General features: G+C 40.3%; 1 protein-coding gene across 4 annotated transcripts in view; it reads right to left on the reverse strand.

Moving 5' to 3' along the window:
* Positions 1-1,903: 1,903 nt before the first annotated feature.
* The window catches only part of rnf144aa (ring finger protein 144aa), a 31,215-nt gene continuing 11,684 nt past the window's right edge, over positions 1,904-21,434 (reverse strand). For all 4 annotated transcript variants that reach the window (XM_058399579.1, XM_058399580.1, XM_058399581.1 and 1 more), the window contains 7 exons: positions 15,769-15,908; positions 13,225-13,329; positions 12,482-12,542; positions 8,685-8,895; positions 7,515-7,662; positions 7,225-7,314; positions 1,904-4,771 (listed from right to left, as the gene is read on the reverse strand). In XM_058399579.1, coding sequence (XP_058255562.1) covers positions 4,640-4,771; positions 7,225-7,314; positions 7,515-7,662; positions 8,685-8,895; positions 12,482-12,542; positions 13,225-13,329; positions 15,769-15,903 — 882 coding nt within the window. In that variant the 5' untranslated portion in view covers positions 15,904-15,908 and the 3' untranslated portion in view covers positions 1,904-4,639. The remainder of the gene's footprint in view (positions 4,772-7,224; positions 7,315-7,514; positions 7,663-8,684; positions 8,896-12,481; positions 12,543-13,224; positions 13,330-15,768; positions 15,909-21,434) is intronic.

The raw sequence follows: 21,434 nt of genomic DNA on the forward strand, positions 1-21,434 counted from the left end.
GTGATTGGACGGACACAAAACACTTAACCAATCCCGGTGGAGAAGGCGGGATTCCACCGGAAAGCGGTAGGAAAAAACATTCCCTTTTTGCCGACGCTGAAAACACTGCCCCCTGTGGCTGATGTCGGGTATTACAACCGATGGAGTTAAAGAGGAATAGAGACAGGAATAAAAAAGATTTGAGTGGACATGCACTATATTACCAGAAGTTTTGGGACACTCCTCCAAATCATTGAATTCAGGGGTTGGGCTTGGCCACTTAGGTCCAGTGAAAGGAAGTCTTAATGCTTCAGCATACCAAGACATTTTGGACAATTTAATGCTTCCAACTTCGTGGGAACAGTTTGGGGATGACCCCTTCCTGTTCCAACATGACTGCACACCAGTGCACAAAGCAAGGTTCATAAAGATGTGGATGAGCGAGTTTGGTGTGGAGGAACTGACCTCAACCCGACAGAATACCTTTGGGGTGAAATGCCTGACCTCACAAATGTGCTTCTAGTGGAATGGTCTAAAATTCCCATAAACAGATTCCTAAACCTTGTGGAAAGCCTTCCCAAAAGAGTTGAATCTGTTATAGCGGCAAAGGGTGGGCCAACTCCATATTAAATTCTTTCAGTAATATAGTGCAAGTTATTCAATTAGGTTTATATCACACTTAGAAAGACGAATGCAAACTTTTCAACCCATACATGGAGGCTTAAACCTCTCTTCTGTCCTCCGAGCAGTCTGTGGATCCGCACTGCGCAGTACGAAAACACTTTAAACTTTTATTTATTTACCGAATTGTGATAGAAGACTGGGTCTGTACATCTCCAAAACAGCTGGTCTTGTGGCGGTGTTCTTGGTATGCAGTGGCCACTACCTACCAAAAGTGGCCCACAGAAGAACAACCAGTGAAGCTTGGTTGCTCACTGTGTAACAGACCTATGAAGTGGGCAACCTACCATGTCAAGGTAAGATCACACCACGTGCCTGGAGCAGGAGATCCATGTCAGGAATTAGTATGGTCCAAGGGCTCACAATCCTCCGATTCCACAGCAGTCTAATGCCCTAACTAACTTCACAGCAAAACTGGCACCACTGTTCGAAGGCCCACTCCGCATCAGTCAGAAGCTCGGCCCTGTGAATTACAGACTGGCTAAGTTAGATACTGGTGAAGATGCTGGAGTCTATCTGGGGTGAACTTACAACCCTTTCACACATGGGAATCTACTCTTTACAACAAATGTGCTGTTCCTGCTGCTGCAGAACAATTATATTCAAATCCCTTGGAGGATTTGTGCGCCCTTGGACCTAATTCCCAAAATGGATCTCCTGCTGCAGGTGTGATCTCACCTTGACAAGGTTGCCCACTTCATAGGTCTGTTACAACTGGCCTCATCTAAGCCATGTTCGTCCTTGGACCATGGCATTCATGCGACAGTAATTTGACATGTACCACCTACCGAAATATTACTGTAGATCATGAAGTGGCCTCTTTCTGCAGGATAATGTTCTAGGTGTCGACTTGGCCTTCAAATTCCACAGATCTTAATCTAATCAAGCATGTGTGGGATGTGCTGAATAAACCGATCTACTGATCTGATGTCTGATCTATGGAGGCTTTCCCTCACAACTTACAGGAGGATCTGTTGTCTTGGTCTTGTGGAATCCACATGGGTTAACCTACACAATATTAGACAGGCGCTTTTACCGTTATGGATGATCATTGTAGATCTTCCTGATAACACCAATAAATGGTACAAATAAAATGAGAAATTCGTGTACAATTTCAGTCTTGATGGCACAGAGAATAACAAATACACAATTTTTAAGGGACAAACTATAATTTCTTTTTATGTAGAACTTTACACACATGCAAATGTACAGGTTTACCATCCAAATGAAAAGGGGGTGTGCATTTATTTTTTTTTTGGATGATATTCAGAAAATACAATTAATATTTATTTCTATGATGTATCAAAATCAAACAAAATTACACGTTAAAGGAAGGTCATCTAATAGCAGTTTCTGGAGCAAGGTTACAACACTGCCAAAGACCCCCGAAATTACATAACAATGGTCATACATTCTCTCCTTATAAAGCAAGTGTAAGGGGTGGACAAATGTCTGGAATAGGCAAAGCTGGAGAGTTAAGACACAAAAATCTCACAAACAAACTAGCTACAAAAAGAGCTATAGGCATGCAGTAAAAAGAGAACCATAACTGTAAAACTGTACAAAAGAAACTCTCTCCAAGAGAGACATCACATTGCTGAACAAATAATATACATGTATATATCTGGGCAAGAGCCATAATTGTTGCCTGTGTGGGGGAAACCGGCAGCTAGAATATTGTAGGTATTAAAGTGATGAAGTAAGATGAACATTTAACCAAATAAATCTAGTCATTTGGCTAATGTTCCTCAGTGTAGTCAGTGAACTCAAATAAAATCCCTGAATTGTATAGGATTTAAAAAAAAAATTAGAAGTACTACAAAAAAAAAAAAAAAAAGCATCTTAGCAAGCAAAAATCTCTTAACATTTCTTATAATGAGATTATTATAAATTACATGTTCAGCCTGTTCTTAGACACTTCTATGAATTTAAAGCTTGTAAAATTTCTTTAAACTTTCTAGAAATAAATGCTTACAATTTAAATAAATATCTGCCAGTCAAACAAGACTACATCAAGATTGAAATGAGTAAAATTGTCTAGAAAATTATTCAATATTCATATCATTTGCTGAGTGTAATCTTCGAATATAAAAAACTAGTCACATACTAATCTGATATATTCAAGAAATTCTCAGTTGCTAAGACGCTCATCTTTTTGCAGTGTGTGTGTGTGTGTGTGTGTGTGTGCGCAAATCCATAATAAAACGAAGACATGCTGAGTCAGCCAGATGAAAAATTTGGATCACAGAACAAGGGGGCCAAAATATACAAAGCACATATTTGCGTGTCAAGAACTCTTCCCTTTTTAAAAGCTGCTTGGCACAAATGTCATCTGTGGATGGCCCTGAAAACATATCTACATCGAAAAATTTAAAAAAATATCAGTGACAAACTGCTTCATTCAGGTAGACCTGAGAATAAATGACAGAAAACAAAGCTACAAGAGTGAGGGAGTTAGTGAGGTACTCAGAACTTAAGGCTAAAATGATCTTAATGCTGATCGCTACTCAAGAACGACATTAACCAATTAACAACGTGGAAAAAGATTTACTACTGCAAAAAAACAAAAACAGATGCTTTGTTATATTATTCTCTTAATATGGCACCTTTACTCGGTGAACACAGAAACAAAAGATCCACACGGCTCGAGCGAACTACATACTGTCCAGCTACATTAACACATTCTCATATCCTTGATGTGATGAATTCAGTTTTATTTATTTTTTGTTAATAAATGACGTGGCATAAGAGCTTGACTACACATGCCCCCCTGTAAGTGCATGACAATTTTCTTAGAAATTATAATAAGTTTCTAATTGATACAGGCTTCAAAGTGTTTAATAGGAAGGTGACCCCGGCCCTCATCTGTAACATTCACGTCTGCAACACGTCCTGGTGTCCTGTCGGAGGTGCTGTTTCGCCTGCAGGACAAACAGACCGCACAAACCACATCTCCAAGTTTCCAAACTTGCATAGATAAGACCTAAATTAGAATAAATCTAAAACAGTCTTGAGTTTAGAATCCCTGCCACGATGACTGTTTTTATTTTTTTTTTATGTGGATTTTCTCTTTCAAGTCACACGAACGAAATGCACATGCAAGTGGCACTGGTTGCACTGTTCTATTAAAGGGATCTGTTTAAGGGAAGGTTTGAACGTCTGTCATCTTAAAAATATTTTTGGTGCTTGGAACTTGGGCCGTTTTACTAACATGCTTCGGTCAAATTTGTAAAGTGCTTTGTGAAGAATTTCACATGCTGTAAGAAAACCTAACCTGATACAAGGAGACGAAAGTAAAGGAAAAAGAAAAAAAAAAAGTCAGCTAGCAAGAAGTTTAGTAATGGTATGTAACAGAACCTCCTGCTAATAGCAGCAATGCTGATGTGAGTTAATCATTGCATTAACAACAAGAACACATGACCATGTGATTAAAAAAAAAAAAAAAAAAAAAAAGGGTTAAAAAGTAAACACCATGCTGTACATTTGATTAAAGACCCTACTCACACAGCAGGCTGTAAAGTGACCAAAGAGCCCCTTATGTGTCCACGTGAGAAACCTGGTGTTGAGTGACCCAAGTGCTACTATACACACACAGAGCTACATGAAGTGCAGTGTGAGTATGTATTTCATTAATGAGCTCTCCACAAGCAGAACCACTATAATCCCAAAACCCCCGGCTAGAACAGGCATCAAGCTAAACAAGTCACGTCCCCTAAGAATCAGAACACCCCGAGAGTGCACGCTTGGCAACCCCACCGCTCTCATGTACTGTGTTACATCCAGCACATGTGTAAGGTCTTGCCTGGTGCCATCATGCCAGCGTGCCCACTATCTGCTACCTGTCTCCTGGAATTGAGCCAAGTTGTGGCGTGAGATGGGTCGCAGCGCGGCTTCAAATGCACTCCAAGAGCTCCAAGCCGGAGTGTGTGGGGGGAGAGGAAAAAAAGAAAACAAAAAGAGATGGCAGCCGTGGCGTCCGTTAAGTTGGTAAGGGGTCGTCGTCCCCTTTGCTGCACTTACACTTGCAGCACAGCACGAACGGTGTGGCCAGCAGCAGGAACGGAGAGGCTACTAGCAGGAGCAGGCCGAAACCAGCAAAGATACCGATGACCTGGAAACACATACACACACGGGTTAATATCATCTTCAGGCAAAACAAACAGGACACAAAACTTCAATGCAAAGCTCACATACAGAAGGTGTCAACATTTTTATGAGCCCCTGAAGGATCATAAACTAAGGCTACTCATTTTAGCCTATTCTTATATATTCAATCAAATGAACAGATCCCAAATAAATCTAAAACGATAAGAAAAATATTTAAAAAAAAAAAGAACTGTTTAGTCTGTTCAATGTCTTTTCAACAGACATACAGTATGCCTCTACACTAGTGTAATTCCAAATTTTGACATTTATACACCTGATGTGTTTCTAAACTGTTTTAGACACAGGTTTTAGAGCATGTGCTCAAAACTCCAAGGCTGAATACGAGCTGCTGCCTTTTTTTATTCAGCCCAGGAGGTTTGAGCTTGCCTCATGCTCTAAAATCTGCTAATACCTGATATTTAAACTACCCCAACAGCTTTCTGCGCTTTCACAATGCCATCTAAAAAGGTGCATTCATTTCCTGTGCCACAAACTGAGCAACTGCAAAAGGACGTTTTTCTGTGTCTGTCACCCAAGGATGCTCGAGCACCATGCGTGACTCATTCTGAATTCACAGCGACTTGATTTGGCTTAGACCACGAAGGTTCTCAGGAGACCAGGATTCATAAACACACCATGGGAAAAGATATAATCTTGGTATTTCCTTTTATATACAACTTCAAGTTCCCATCTCTTGTTAATCTGTTCACAGATGACTACAAATTCTTAGTGAAATGCGAAGAAAGGGCTCATGTGAAAGGAAAGAGAATCGGTAAAATGTCCTGCAGCTCTGCTCAGTGACGAGGGTGCAGTTGTAATACTGCAGAGACTAAGGTGGTGGTGTTGATGTCGACGTCGGCTCGTGGACTCCAAACTCCCTGTTGAGCAACAGATGGCTCTGCGTAAAAAAAACCCAACTTCAGCCCTTTTCGATGTGGACGTAAGCACTAAACTTAATCTGGATTCTAGGCACTGCATGTAGTTTAAATGTACAACTAATGCGGTCTGTGAGACATTTTCAAATTTATTCAACAGGGAAAGTAGCTTCAGATTTAAAGTATGCGCTAAATAACAGTAGATTCTCGCTCTTGTAATAAAACGCTCCTTTTTTAAAACATTATCTGTATTTTCTTTGTTCAATTTTCATTCTGCTTCTTGCTAAGGTCATTAGCATGTCATGCCTTGTGTCATTGTAATGAAAATGAAAAGAAAACAAGAACCCAGCACAGACTAGCATGCACAAAGAAGGCTATGTTTAGCACAGAATGTCTAAAAGATAACAGGTTTTGGACATAACACTAGACTTGTATTGAAAATAGACAGACTCGTTTTGTGTAGGTCTGTAACACAGTGCCTCTAAATCCCTTACTTGCCTTCCCAGAATGATGTAAGAAAGCTGCATTACATACAGAATATATAAGGAATAAAGCATGGCTGGGTATGCAGTCAGAGGAATACAAGCTCCCTAGTCAAAAATATTAGCTTTTTGTTATTTCTTTCCCCAACACTCAAAAAGGTAAAGCCTCTATTTTGCCTTAATAACAGCAGTAGTCCTGTCAGGTAAAGAGTTCAGCCCACTACTAACTGAGTGCACTGTTCAGTTTACTCAATTTTGAAAAGTCTTTTAGGATGGAGGTCCAGTAATTTTGGACATGAGTCACAGTTGGAAAAGAAATAGAAATAGCCTTTGTCTGTCACATTTACATTACAGCACAGTCAAATTCTTTCTTCACATATCCCATCCTAGGGGATTGGAGTCAGAGCACAGGGTCAGCCATGAGAGCCTTATTTTAATCACCTCCTACGTGAAACCGAACCATAGCAACGTCCGAACGACATTTTCCTTTTCATTCAAAGGAGCTCCGTCGACTCATTTGGTGATTCCCTGTGAATCAGCTGTTGCCATGGAAACCATGATGAATTAATGTGTGAAATTTACCGTCACTGTTGATACTACCGTCTGAGCCGTGCTGTTGCAGAAGAATATGACCACAAACAGAATTGTGAATTCAACATTAACGGTGATCCTATTGTATTTCCCAGTTGTCTTATTTTTTGTTAAATAATAATCAAATATGTTGCACATATTGCATATGCATGCATGTGTTATTCTTTCTTATAAACGAGGGAGGTTGAACTCCGAGTTGAACTGAACAGAATCCCCTGGAGACACTGTAGAATAATTTGTGATGTAGGACAACCTGTCATACTGTGAGTGGTACAATAAAAGGGTATTTAAACACAAATAACAGCTTATACTCTTACTAGGTGAGAGTATACTACAAACCTAGAATCAGCAGATAAATGGGTTTTGCACATATATATGTGCACGTGTGCTCTCCTCAGTGCTCTTTTCATAAAAGTAAAGGAGAAAATAACAGGGGGGAAAAAAAGGAGAAAGGAAGAGGAGGTGCCCACCTGTGTTCTGTGCCAAATCACAGAGGCTCTGGAGTGGCCCAGCTTGTTGCGGCAGGGTCCTTTATCGTAATGGATCAGGAGGAAGTCGTCCTGTCAAACACAGGAGAGGGCGCTGTTTATCTCGGCGGGTGTGTGGGACAGTCGCACAAAAGGCTTGGGATGTGGCCACAGCATGGCACGAGTGACAGGCACATGGCCACCAAGCAGCAATATAAGCATGCTAAGGATGTGTTTGTTCTGGGAAGCATGTGTGAGAGGATGCAAGATGGACAAGGTTAAAAAACACTTACGTCCAGAGACTCCAGGCAGTACCAGCAGAAAGCATGCTTGCAGTTCTTGCACATCATCTGGGCACATCCTTCGTCTCGCTCGATGTAAACCTTACATTTGGGACAGCGCTTGATCGGAGCATCGTCATCGTCGCTCTTGAAGAAAGAACTGGGACAGAAAGAGACAGGTTGTCATCCATCAACACAAGAAACTGAAATCACAAGTTAAAACATTTTTTTATGATGATCATCTCCAGAGAGCAGATTTAATCACGGTGTTCCTCTTTAACTGAACCGACTCCAAAGTGTAGAGCACTAAATTTCATCTGTAAAAGTTAGATTTCAAATTAAACTTGACAGACCGTAGACCGTTTCCATTTTGCTTAGAACACATTCACAATTTGCTGCAAATCTAAATAAATGTAAACAGTATAGAGAATTAAAAATTGGAGAAAGTCCAGCTACAGAAAATTGTGAGGTTACAAAGGTCGGGATAAGTATCTCACATGCCTCAATGTTGACACCAGTTACATTTTAACCTTCTAATACATGACCATTAATGATTAGCTCATGGCTATAAATAAGACACACAGATCTGTAGTGCTTTTGTTTTGGTTCATATTTTTGTTCCACTTATGAGGAGGACCAAAAACTATTATCAGATAAGATGCATCTATTTTGAGCCAAGAATAAACACAATTATCTTTAAAACATTCTTGGTTACAATATCAGATCAGTGAAGAAAAATTAAATAATACAAAAAAAAAAAAAAAAGTATGAAAGTCTGTGAAAACTCTTCTCTCTAGGAGATACCTTCAGGTAAATGTGTTACATAAAAGAACATCATTAGCTACAACAAGCTGCAAAAAAAAAAAAGAGATCTGCTACAGAAAGCACAATGGTTCGTGAGAAAAAAAAAAAAAAAACTGGAGTCACTGAGTACAGACTGTTTTTTCTTCAGTACAGTGAATAGCTCTGCTGCATTACTTTTCATTTCGGTGCGCTAAAATATATTTAGACTTATGCCTAAAACTAAAGCAGAGGACACGGGTGTGATCATTATCTGTACATTCACAGCTACATTCAAATTGAATGTCAACACAATGCCAAAAGCTTTTACACTGGGGCTCATGTAGGAACACGGAAAGTTGCGAGACTGAGGCTGAAGATGATTGTGATCTCAAGCGGTACCTGCTTTCGCCTGGCAGAAAGGCGGTGATGGGTGGGTTCTCCTGACACTCCTGGCCTGGGTGCCAGCTGGCCTTGCAGGCTGAGCAGAATTCCAGAGTGCAGTTACCACAGCGTACCAGCTGCGGCCGGGCGGAGTCCGCCTCCTTCAGCTGGCACACGGCCTGGCACGATGATGACGGGCACCATGTCCGGCACGGGTCCAAGAGCACCTCTGTATCGGGGGAAACACAAGAGTAGCGAGTGTGTGTTTACCCAAGCTGCCCAGCTGTTTACTGTCAAATCACCATGGTAACATCGAGGAGGGCTTAGTGCAAAACTATTCTCAATTAACCTGGCAACAGGGCTGGTTCTTTCAGCTCTGAAGCATTAGTTAAGACACACTCTGTATACTGAGCTGACCATGTCATAAGGTGGTCAGCGTTTAGCAACACATCAGACGTGCACTGATATCCCACAGTTCTTATTTTCTATCACAAGCTGAAGAGAGATTTCATGTTTTCAAGGTGACAATATACTGACCATATAAAATGCAAATTTTCTCAAGCTCTCCCAGACTAGATGGAGAATGCTGATGGACAGTAATTTCATGCCACAGATTTTCAGTTGGATTCAAGTCTGTTCTTTGACTTTGCCGTTCTCAAACACAAAGTGTCTTCGCTTTGCTTTTGGAGCAAATGCCTGAAAAGCATATTACAAAAGCTCTCTGATTTTGAGGGGGGAAAAAAACAAAAAAAAAAACAAAAAAAAAAACAAACAAAAAACCTCTTTCTCAGCAGTGGCTTCCTTCTGTCCACGCTCCCATAGAGGCCAGATTTGTAGAAAGCTACTGATATTGAAGTCTACAAATTGAGGTAACCCCTTCAGTGTTCTAGCTGAACTCTCACAACGTGCCCAGTTTGGAAAGCCGACCTGATTTTGGTAGTGTATGATCAGTGCCATATTTTTCCACTTTTCAGACAACGTTTTTGATCTCAGAGCTTCAAGGGCAATTTCCTGCTCTTTATGACATCAGACCAGATGTCATTTTAGCTGAGAGGCCTCCAAAGGTCAGAGATATTTGTTCTGCAACCATACAATTAAACACAGGTTGATTTGAAATGATCACATATTTACCACCCTATAGTTAACATATTTATTATGATTGCTTAAGAAAATTAAATACTTTAATTTAGACCAGTGAAATGTGTGGGGGATACTTATATACAGTTTTGAATGCTTAAAAAATAAGCATATATTTTTTTTTATATCTAAATTATTTATTCACAAATAAAGCAAAAAATACTTAAATATGATGTAGAAATACAGCAAAAATAGAAATACCAGGGGTGAATACTTCCTGGAGGCACTGTATATAATGGCAGCAGATCATCATGAGAGCTATACCAACCCTAACCCCATCGTTTATCAGAAATGAACCCACTTGTTTGATTTATGCTCTACACTGATCATACCTTTGAGATTATTACACAATACACTATAAATAATACGATATTTGCAATGCATTTTCATTCCAATTTGCCTGACCAATACAATATAAACAAGCTATACAACTTATCAGTTTCAACTGATGATTTCTGAGGGTTGCTATGAGCATGCAAGATTCTGTTGGCTAAATGTAAATCAGGTCATTTGGGACCAACAATGCATGTGAGAAGTGTTTATCCTCAGGAGTGAAGACAAGCTTAGGATTTACTCCTCTTTCGGAAATGGATGTGGAATCCAAAGACCTCCTGTGCTTCAGGAATAATAAAACAGTGTGAGCAAAATGGCAGCATATAGTTCTGGCTGACACTGATGAATGAAAGCAGGTGGTAGGTGGTGTGCATGTCTGTGTGTGTGTCTGTGTGCACCACGGGGACCTTCAGGTGAAAGAGACTGCACTCAGGCAACGTGACCTCCACAGGATGCACATGTACAGACACCGGTTTACTGAATCACACTCCTGCTCCCTCTCTCTCTCTCACACACGTTTCCATGCTCATGGCTGTGAAAGCGAAGAGAAATAATACAGGAGGAGAAAAAAAAAAAAAAAAAAAACACACTGGGAGAGAGAGCCATCGTGACATACAATCCCCATCAAACTGTTTTTCAGATATTTTCAATCTGTAAAACAGTAGAGCCCAAGTGACCTTGCAGTGCTTCTATAAATAAAAATAGATGTTCAATATCATATGAACATATGAAAAGTGAACATATTGCACTTTATTTTAATATCCAGTTCATATTAAAATCATTCTTGCTCTTTTTGACACACACATACAGATCCAGTGCTGCTGTTTAATCAAAGGTCTTCTTCATATTCTATGTCAGGTGTGTAGGATCTGTAAGGTCCAGACATGCTGTAAGAGCAACTTATAAGCACTGACCCTCATGTGCTCAGGGAACATTCAGTAATCAACTTCCGGCCATATCAGTGCCTTGTAACAGGTTTACTGTATATATTCTGAGGCCCTATTCAGCATTGCCAAATTAAGTTTTAAGGTAAACATCAGTATACACAGAGGGAAAGTTCTTCATATTCAGAATCAGGGTTTATAAGCACTGAAGATGATTTTCTGGCCTCTCCGTTCAAATTATTCAAATTACATATTTTTTCACACCTCTGAGAATTGTGACAGATCAGCAGAGACGTCAGACACTGGTTTCCATCAGCGTCTGAACAACTGACTTACACATATCTTTGCTTTCAACCGCAATATGAGGCAACAATTTAAAATGAGAAAAAAATAAATAAATTAAACAATTCATTAAATGTCTACCATTAGAGGACTCGGGGCACAAGGTGGAGGACACCCTGGACGAGGTGTCAACCCATCACAGGGTACAATCACACACTCGGACACAAGCTATGGACAATTCAGAGGACAAATCAGCTTTCAACACGTCTTTGGACTGGAGGAGGAAACCAGAGTATGTAGAGGAAACCCCTGAAGCATGGGAGAACATGCAAACTACATACACACACACACACACACACACACACACACACACAGAGTGAAGACTGAGGCAAACATGCTAACCACTAAGCCACCCGTTTGAGTGCTCCGGTGTTGTGCATGGTCAATCGGTCCTGTGAATGGAGTCTCGTCTATCAGCAGTGGGTGTGTATATAAAGAATGGCTTGTGCTTTGTAGATTCGGGCTTTATGCTGACCGTGTTATCTGCAGATTCCACCCTTATGCTGGCCTGGTGCTTTATACACAGAACAAAGAATACCAGAACACAGGAATAAGATGATTACATGAATACGGGGTTAACTCATGTTCAACCAAAATGTAATGCACAGAAGCTTCTAATACTGAGGTCATGATGTTTTGCCAGTGTTTGTACAAGGTAACTTGTACGTTTTATGTATTATACTATTATTCTTTGTTATTTCTGGTGCCATTTATTTTGGGATAATTGCATTTTCTCTCATTTCTGGTTGGGCATGTAGGGATAAAAGCAAGCTGCATAATATAAACTTGTATCATATTTTGCATTATTGCAGATAGTTTCAAATCTCAATAATTATTTTGTTGATTATTTTGGTATTACTCCCCTTGAAGAGATTTCCAGTACCAATCTACCTGTGCAAACATTTGGTCTCTATATGTTTATGAGTGTGCACTAATAGAACGAGCCAGCTGTTTTCCCTTTCGTTGTTGTTTTTTTTAAACAAGCTGGACCATGTCAAAAAGCACCTCATCTTCCTTATGATGTACTTAAAAGGCACTTAATGCGTTTGACCATCATTTTATGCATTGATCGAATATCAGTTCCATCAAACATAATGGACAGAGGAGCTTCTCACTCACCTTTTTCAAATTGCAGCTTCCTGTATCTCTGCATTATCTCTGACGCCACCATGCACTCAATCTGTGTGTGAGTGAGAGAGAGAGAGAGAGAGAGAGAGAGATGGTAACAGCATTAAAGAGACCCTACAAACACAGAGACATAGCATTAAAAGAAATTAAAGCTTCCAGATGAAGCGACTCAGATTTGCCTCTGTGACACATTGGGTTATACACACAGCAATCCTCTGCAAAGTAACCAGGGATCAAACACTCAACCCAAAGCACTTACCTCACACAGACACATCCAGTGTGTATAAAAATAAACACAGTGAGTGAGATTTATTTTAAAAGCTCTTGTCCATGACCGGTCTCTTCCCTTAATATTGTAATGCTTATTGCAGGAGGAGCTGACCAGCCCACACACTGTGAAGATTTTCTGTTCGCTAAGAAAGCAATCATCACTAAAAATGCCAATATTCAGGGAAATAAATCCTCTTAACTTATTGCTCTGAAAGGAGGTCATTTTTCAGAAAGACAAGTGAGGTCTGTTTTGCTCATTGCTTATGGTCATTGCGGAGTTTTTGCCATAATAGACTGCTGAGCTCCAAAATGTCATTTTCATATTGTAGGGGCAAAACTCCAAACTTGCTGACTACAGTTGCTTTAAAAATGAATACACAAACAACTAGGCGAGTAAATAAATAAAAATAAAGAAATGTTTGTTTCATCACTCAAGGCAATAGAAAAGGCTGAATTGAATTTACCTCATTTTCTTGTAAATGTCCTCGTTTTGGACAGGCAGAATCCGGACAGCTAATAGCAGTTTCAAGGCCCTCCTTAATGAGAAGCTCTACGTATTGCTTCAGGCACTGTGAAGAAAGTAAGGACAGCTTTTTAGTTTATCTGCTCAATATGCAAGTCTCAAGTAAAAAAATAATAATAATACACTTGGTGGTCAGGATCCATAGCAGACATACATGTCGTGTTTATATTAAAAACAATGTATGTAATTAAGGCTGAACATAAGTGTAATGCACTCAACAACCACTTTATTAGGAACATTTGTACACCGAGTTATTTATGTAGTCATGTAATCAGCCAATCATGTGGCAGTAGCAAAATGCAGCACTCACAGAGATACAGATCAAGAGCTCGATTCAGGTAATGTTACATCAGAATAGGGGGGAAAAAGTGTCATCTGTGTGTCATGTTAGTTCGGTGCCAGAGCTGTTCTGAGTATTTTAGAAACTGCTGACCTTCTGGGTTTTTCCACATGAAGAAAAACAAAAAAACAAGATGTTTTGTGCATGCTGAGATACGTTTCTGCTCACCACAGTTGTAAAGAGTGTTTATTTGAGTAACTATATCCTTCCTGGGAGCTCAAACTAATCCGTCCATTTTTCTCTGACCTCTTATCAACGAGTCATTTCCACCCACAGAACTGTCACATACTCACTGTTTCTGGATCGGTACCGATTACCATTCTGTGTAAACTGTTGTGTGTGAGAAAATCCCAGGAGATCAGCGGTTTCTGAAAGACTTAAACCAGCCCATCTGGTACCAACCTCCACGCCACGGGTAAAGTCTCAGAGGTCAGACTTTTTCTTCATTCTGATGTGAACATTTACAGATGCAGGTCACGAGCTTCAGTTAGAGTTGTGCTGCTGTCACATATAACTGCATGAATGAGCAGGTGTACAGGAGTTCCTAATAAAATGGTTGCTGAGTATTACATTTCTATACACCCTTAATTACATACACTGTCTGTGGACCGTGATTATACTGTAATAATGTAATATAGCGTGTACTGATAATCAGGATGCGTAGTAATTCGCTGCTCTTGCAACCAGACAGCAACAATAAGTGCTCAATTAGCGTAATTTCACAGTTGTCACTTCTCCTAGACTAACTGATCTCCAGAGAGGGAACAGTGATAAGGGCTTTACAATGCAGCAACAAATAGAGCATTCACCATCAACAACAAGAATGAATATATATTACTCTATAAAATTAAACCTTGTTACTGTTTGGCAAAGCAGACAAAAGGTTTTCCTGTCTTGGCTCCTTCCCACCAAAGATTTGAGTGATTTTTCTACTTTTAGGTGTCCACCCCCCCCCCCCTTTCTAACTCATGAACACAAAGCTCAGCTAAAGTTAAAATTAGCAAGGATCGTCATCACGTTCATGCACACTGCAGAACACAATGAGCAGGGAGCGATTGTGAGGGAGCATCTATAAAATGACTGACAGTATAGGCATATACACACAAACATGCAGTTGCCCAAAGAGGTTCTCTCATGACGCTTTTCTCCTGAGATTTTCTTTTCATCACATTGTTAACATTTTTCCAGCTTATTCATTTTATACTGTTAAGAAAAAATATCAACCGTCACATTGCTTTTCTATGCTGTGATGGTTCACACTAGCGGGCTGCTGTTGGTGTTTGAGTGAGCAAACCACACCTAGGCTAAACCTTTCCTCTTGGCAAAGGTTCACATTTCACTTCTTCCTTTAGCATCACATGCTGAATAATGAATCTGGCCTCAGATCAGTGTAAAGGGGCAGCTTGTCCCAACACAGTGCACAACCACAGGGGGCACGAGAGAACAAGAGCTGCTTCCAATGTTTATTCCTGGAACTGAATCACACTCAGCCATGTGGGCATAACAAACAGTCTTCTTGGCCTGTAACTGTTGTTTCCTAAGCGCTGGACTGCACTGCTAAAACTGTTGAACAACCCCCCCTTATATTCCCAGCTTTAAAACCCATTTATTTAACTTCAGCATCCAACATACGTGACGGTGATAAATTCAGTGTATTTACCTCTTCATTAGTTTCACACTTCATATTACACATCATCGAACCCGTGTTACAGACGTTTATTTAATTGATTTTTGGGTCTGCCGTGTTTGGGCCGCATTTTAATAGAATTCAGGTGCTATATTAACAAAGTGAATGATGATGGTGAGGCCAAAAACTGTGGTAGAAAAGCCAATAAACACAGACTGCAGAACAAAATTAAATAATATAACTGGAATTGATTTTGGCTCTAACAGGAGACAGGAAACAGCAGAGAAGGAAAATTCAGTGTGTAAACAGTAAACTGAGGCGACCACGGGGCCAGCAAGCAGCAAACACACCAGAATAACAGCAATATGCCACCTTTCATCCTCCACAAGCTAATCTAAATACATCAAATGCTTAATTTCATACACTGTTAGCTACCTGAGAATGTCTACATGTTTAAACTCATCTCTGTCTGGCACAGCAGCCCTGGTGGGAGATTGGATGAAATGTCTTATACTCACCAGTGTACAGAACACACACTGGCACTGTGTGATGGTGGTCATCTGCTCCAGGGGGAACTCTCCTAGACACAGCTTGCAGGACACCAGTGGGTCCAGAGCCAGGTCCCAGGTGGGCCTATAGCGAGCCGTCGTCATGGTTCCTGACAGCACAAATGCAAAGACAGACGTTTTTCCTCTTACAAAGCTTAAAAAATAATAAGATAGGTGCAAGCCGAGATCTGAGAGATCCAAGCGCTTTTTGCAAACAGTGCAAGTTACAAAGGACACTAAAGAGACCACAGAAAAACATGCTCTGCTTGGCAAACGGATAAAGGAAAGAATAATATTTAGAGCATTTCTTAGTCTCGGGATCAGACTGATGAAAGCTATGAGGAAGGCAGCAGAGAAAAATAGGTTTTCGGTTACAGTCAGTTAAATGAAATGGAGCTCACAAGTTCTCGAACTGAACAATCTGCCCCTTCTCATAAACGACCTTCAAACAGCTCAACTGATGGCAAGCTGTAGAGACAGCTGTAACACTAAGTGCTTTCATAATGCACAGCGCTAACAACACTAACAAAGTGTCCAACACTCCAGATGCACATTAAGGTACGACTGTGTGAAAAGGTCTAACGGATGCCACTGAGAAAAAGGTCAGTTCACTTCAGCCTGGGCTTGCTTTTTCCATAGTGGAACAGTACTGGAATAAGATTTTAGTTGAGCTTAAAATGCTCAGTCACATAGGCCCACACAACAGACTGAGAGGCGGAGAGGAAACGGCCCTCTTTTCAGACTTCTTTAGTTGGAACTCCACGCTGGCTCTAAAAAAAGGTGCAGAAATCACACTTGCTTGTGCCTCCAAGTCCTCCTCTGCAGATCGAGGGAGGAGGATTATTTTTGGCAGGCATCTCTCTCTCTGTGCCTTCCTGTTTCTCATTGTGAGCCGGGCTCCGCCACACAGACCAGTTTGTGTCTGAAGTGTTTACAGGAAGTGCTTATGTGAAAGTCGACGTCAAGTGCAGTCAAAGGGCTTTCTGTGGTTAGAGCAGAAGCACCTGTAACAGGCTTTCACACAGCTGGGGGAGGGGGGGGGAGAAAGAGAGAGAGAGAGAGAGAGAGAGAGAGATAGAATACCCGAATGAATCTGTGAGGCTGACACCTGGGCAGTGCTTCTGACCTTGCAGACTCTTTTCAGAACAGATTGTGGTGGAAAGCCTGATGAAGCCAATAAAACCTACTGTAGCTCAATCAGAGTGTGGAACAATAGCATTAGATACTGAGAGGCAGTCAGTCTGAGAGACTGCAAGTTATGCAATCTTATGCAGCTGTATAGCCAAAAGGACCTATATAAACACCTGACCATCAAACCCATGTGCTCAATCCAAATCTATGGGCATTAACACCGGTTTGTTCCCCTTCTTGCTCCACTCTGCTGCAAAGACATTCCACTAGATCTTGGAGCGAGTCATTTCTGCCCATTCAACCACAAGAGCATTAGTGAGGTCAGGGATTATGCTTGGGTCTTCATTCCAGTTCAACCTAAAGATTTTCAGTGCGTGATTTTCAGGGCCACTCAAGATCTTCCACAGCAACCTGGGCAAACCACGTCTTTGATGGTCCTCGTTTTGTGCATAGAGTCATCACCGTTACAAATTATGTTTGAGCCTGTTCGCGTCATAGAAAGGAAATCTCAATGTTCCAGCATACTTAGACACTCTACTTTGAAGAAGAATCACATTTTGGTGTAAAGGTCATGTCTCCAAACACTTTAAGCCATCACATGCAAATTGAAAGCATTTTAACAGCTAGCTTATCCTAAAAGTGAAAAGGAACTGTTCATATCACTACAACACAAAACATACAAATCAAAGCCTAACATTTATACTGGTGTTAAACATCTTTAGACAACATTTCCACCACAAACTGGCTGATTACCCAACGTTATCTTCGCAGGAAGTTTGCGTAAGGAAGATTATAAAGTAAATAAAAACTTTCCGGCATTGTCTTTGGTGAAATATGTTTATGGTGTCTTAAGTGTTGAGGTAGAGTCGGTTACACGCAGAAAAAGTCCCTTTTGGACAAAATCTAGAATTCTGTTACAGTAATACCCGACGGGTTTTCCCCTCAGCCTCACAAACAAGACTTTACATCTTAGCTGCAGAAAAAGTGTATTTCTCTACAGCAGTGATACCACTGTATCAGTGATTAGTGTGCCAGCTAACCCTGAAATTACTCTGTTCATTTTGTGCAAGATTTAGAGGAACCTCCACAAAAACAGTTGCAGATTGAACATACTGTGAAAGTAGCTGAAATTACACAACGCTTTGATGATATTCAATGCCACAGAGGAAAAAATCCAAAGAATCTTCAAAGCAAAAATATAATGAAAACTTTATGAACGAATCGTCTAATCTAATCTGTATGCAATGCAAACACCAAGCTGCAGAACATTTTCAAACACACCATGAACTTACACTGCACTGCAACAACTATCCAATTATTTTGAATCACATTTGATGAGAAGGTGGAACAAATAAAATCTGGTCTGGAAAAAGCAGGTCACCGTGCAACTATACACTACACTGGTTGTACTACAACCTTTGCTGACCGCTCGTGTGACATTCTCTACATCATTTATTTGATAAATATGTTTCGGTTGAACCAGTGAGATGGCTGACTTAAGTCAGAGAAGGTCATACGATTTTTTTTTCCTTCTTGACCAAGACAAGTTTTCTGTGATTCAGAGCCTACGAGGTGATTTGTGGATGCTTTGTGGCACTTAACAAGCTTTTTATTTGTGATAAATGACTTCCATCATCCTCGGCGTGGAACAGCGTAGCACCTAATCCCAAGTCAAAGCCGACGAGACCAGGGCTAATTCTGTATGCATAGTCCAGGCTTACATCATCCCTCAGTCTCTCCTCATTCTGCCACGGCCTGCTGCTCTGTATTCCACATCCATCCATCGCTGCCACATTCCCTATCCACCTCTGCTAACAGTCTTATCATTCTTCAACACTGCATAACATGATGCAAATGTGCACCGACCTCAGCCAAGAGGGAGCGGATATTAAATGTTGGGAAAATATTTGATCTTGTTTGTGATTTGAACTAGGACTCTTTTACAATTAGGTAAGTGATGCTTACAAACACTGCAAACAAAGCAGACTGCAAATTGCTCGGTGCAAATATCCAAAGGCGGAACTACAGCATCATGCATCAATACGAGGGTCCTGATAAAATATCTCATGGAGCTGTTTAATGAAGAGGAAGAGGAGCAGGGGAAACCTGAGCATGTAAAGCAAGAGTGGTCATTAAAAGTGAGCATGAGATAATTGTAGTCAATTCTATTCCACTGTATTTGTATAGCACTTTTTACAATTGCTGTTATCATAAAGCAGCTTTCCAAAAATCTATCACTTCAAGATACAAATTTGAAATATATATTATCCCTAATGAGCAAGCCAAAGGCTACAGTGGCAAGGAAAAACTCCCTGAGATGACATGAAGAAACCTCGAGAGAACCCATCCTGATCTGACTGACACCAGAGACTATGATTATAAATAACTCCCTTCTATAACTGTAGTATATACACAGATCAGGCATAACATTATGACCACCTGCCTAATATTGTGTTGGGCCACCTTTTCCTGCCAAAACAGCCCTGACCTGTCGAACAATGGACTCCACTAGACCCCTGAAGGTGTGCTGTGGTATCTGGCACCAAGATGTTAACAGCAGATCCTTTAAGCTTTAAAGGATACTTACAGTAGTTAAAAAATACTTTTGATAGATACTGAGCTGCAGTTTTGGAGATGCTCTGATCCAGTGGTCTAGCCATCACAATCTGGCCCTAGTCAAACTCGCTCAAATCCTTACCCTTGCCCATTTTTCCTGCTTCTAACACATCAATGTTGAGGACAAAATGTTCACTTGCTGCCTAATATATCCCACCCACTAACAGATGCCATGATGAGATAATCACTGTTATTCACTTCACCTCTCAGTGCTCATAATGTTATGCCTGATCGGTGTAGTCCAAAAGTACAAACATGGAGATTAATTTTAGTTTTAACATGGAGTCCATGTTGTTATCAGCTGTTCACTGATGGAAACCTGCATGCGCTCTAACCTAGTCACGACCATGGAGCAGTGAAGCGTGCAATGCAGACAGATGCACGTGAAAGCACTTCTGTTCCGCGAGTGCACTTTTCGTCTACACTCTGTTCAATTTTAATGACCAGGCTTGCTGATGCTTCTCTGCATGATCAGAACTGGTGTTCTGGCTCTCTCTAAAGATAATGTTTAAAAGTCAATGACATCTTAAACATAACCCATATCCTCACACTAGGAGTTTGTTGCTAGCAAAAACAAACAGAGCTAAGTAAAATATTCAATGCTGCACCTAATTGCTTAATACTAATGAGATAGAGATCAATAGTGACAAAGAACATAAAACATACTTTTTACTCAAAAAAAAACCTGTAATACAGTGACCTTAATAATGACATAGCACTGAAATACCGACGCCATAACGTGGGATTCAGACCAACATGAACCTGAACTACTGTCTTTTCATTACAGCCATAAACCGAACATGGTAGTAAACATCTGCTCAAAACTCCTGCGCTTGCATCATTTACCACAGGTTTATTATTCCTCTGCAAAGCCATCAGCAACAACAAAGCATCCAAAACGTTTTTCTACATTAAAATTCTATTGTGGTAGGGAATCTCAGTGAAAGGAGAAAACAGCAATTTATCTGCTCACATAGCTATTAAACAAACTTCCCTTTTTTTTAGTCTTGCACAACAAAATTAAGCACCTTGCAAGAAAGTGGTCCTCATTTTGGGCTCTTTCTTACAGCAAGCGTGGAGCATCTGCTCCCCAATCCACCCTGCTGGGACACAAATTGCTTTGTGCTTTGTTTCTAGACAAAACTCTGAAGTTAATTTGCACATAATCATCTATATAAATAGTCTGCCCTCCTAAAACTTGGGAGATTTACGGAAAGATGCGTCTCTTGGAGAAAGTAGGACGTGTTACGTGCTGACATCACTTCCTTCTTAAAAGAACCAAGTTAGCTTTATAAGAAAAACATGAATGAAAATGATTAAGGGGAAACTAAATTGAATTTAGTATAAATACATACCTTATAATACATACATATCAATTTTAAGGGTTAATGATAATACATTTGAAACGCTTTAAGGTTTCATCACTCAATCTTTAGTAAATAAATCTGTCTTATTAACTAGATAGATAGATAGATAGATAGATAGATAGATAGATAGATAGATACATATCCAAATATAAGTATTTAATGATAGACAGACAGGTAGACAGATAGATAGACAGATAACTAGACACACTTGGCATTGGTCTTTAAAATGTCTTACAGCAGAATCGCCATCACCATATAAGACAGCTGTGATTAAGTGATCTTCCTCTGATTAAACCCAATAAGCTGTTGAGGGATAGCAGGTGGATTGGATTTTAATTTAATCTTTAATCCACAGTAGACACTCATTTTATAGCAGTGCCAAAAGCTTGTGTGAAATCCATGTCATGATCTACCTATAGTTGCTAAAACTACACGCATTCACAGCAGGGCTATAAAGGCAGGTTTTGGCTTGTTACCAGAGCAACCACTCAGTCTCCGCTTCCAAACATAGCAACAGCTCTG

Source organism: Hemibagrus wyckioides, linkage group LG09 (genome assembly GCF_019097595.1).
Source record: "Hemibagrus wyckioides isolate EC202008001 linkage group LG09, SWU_Hwy_1.0, whole genome shotgun sequence".
Lineage (NCBI taxonomy): Eukaryota > Metazoa > Chordata > Actinopteri > Siluriformes > Bagridae > Hemibagrus > Hemibagrus wyckioides.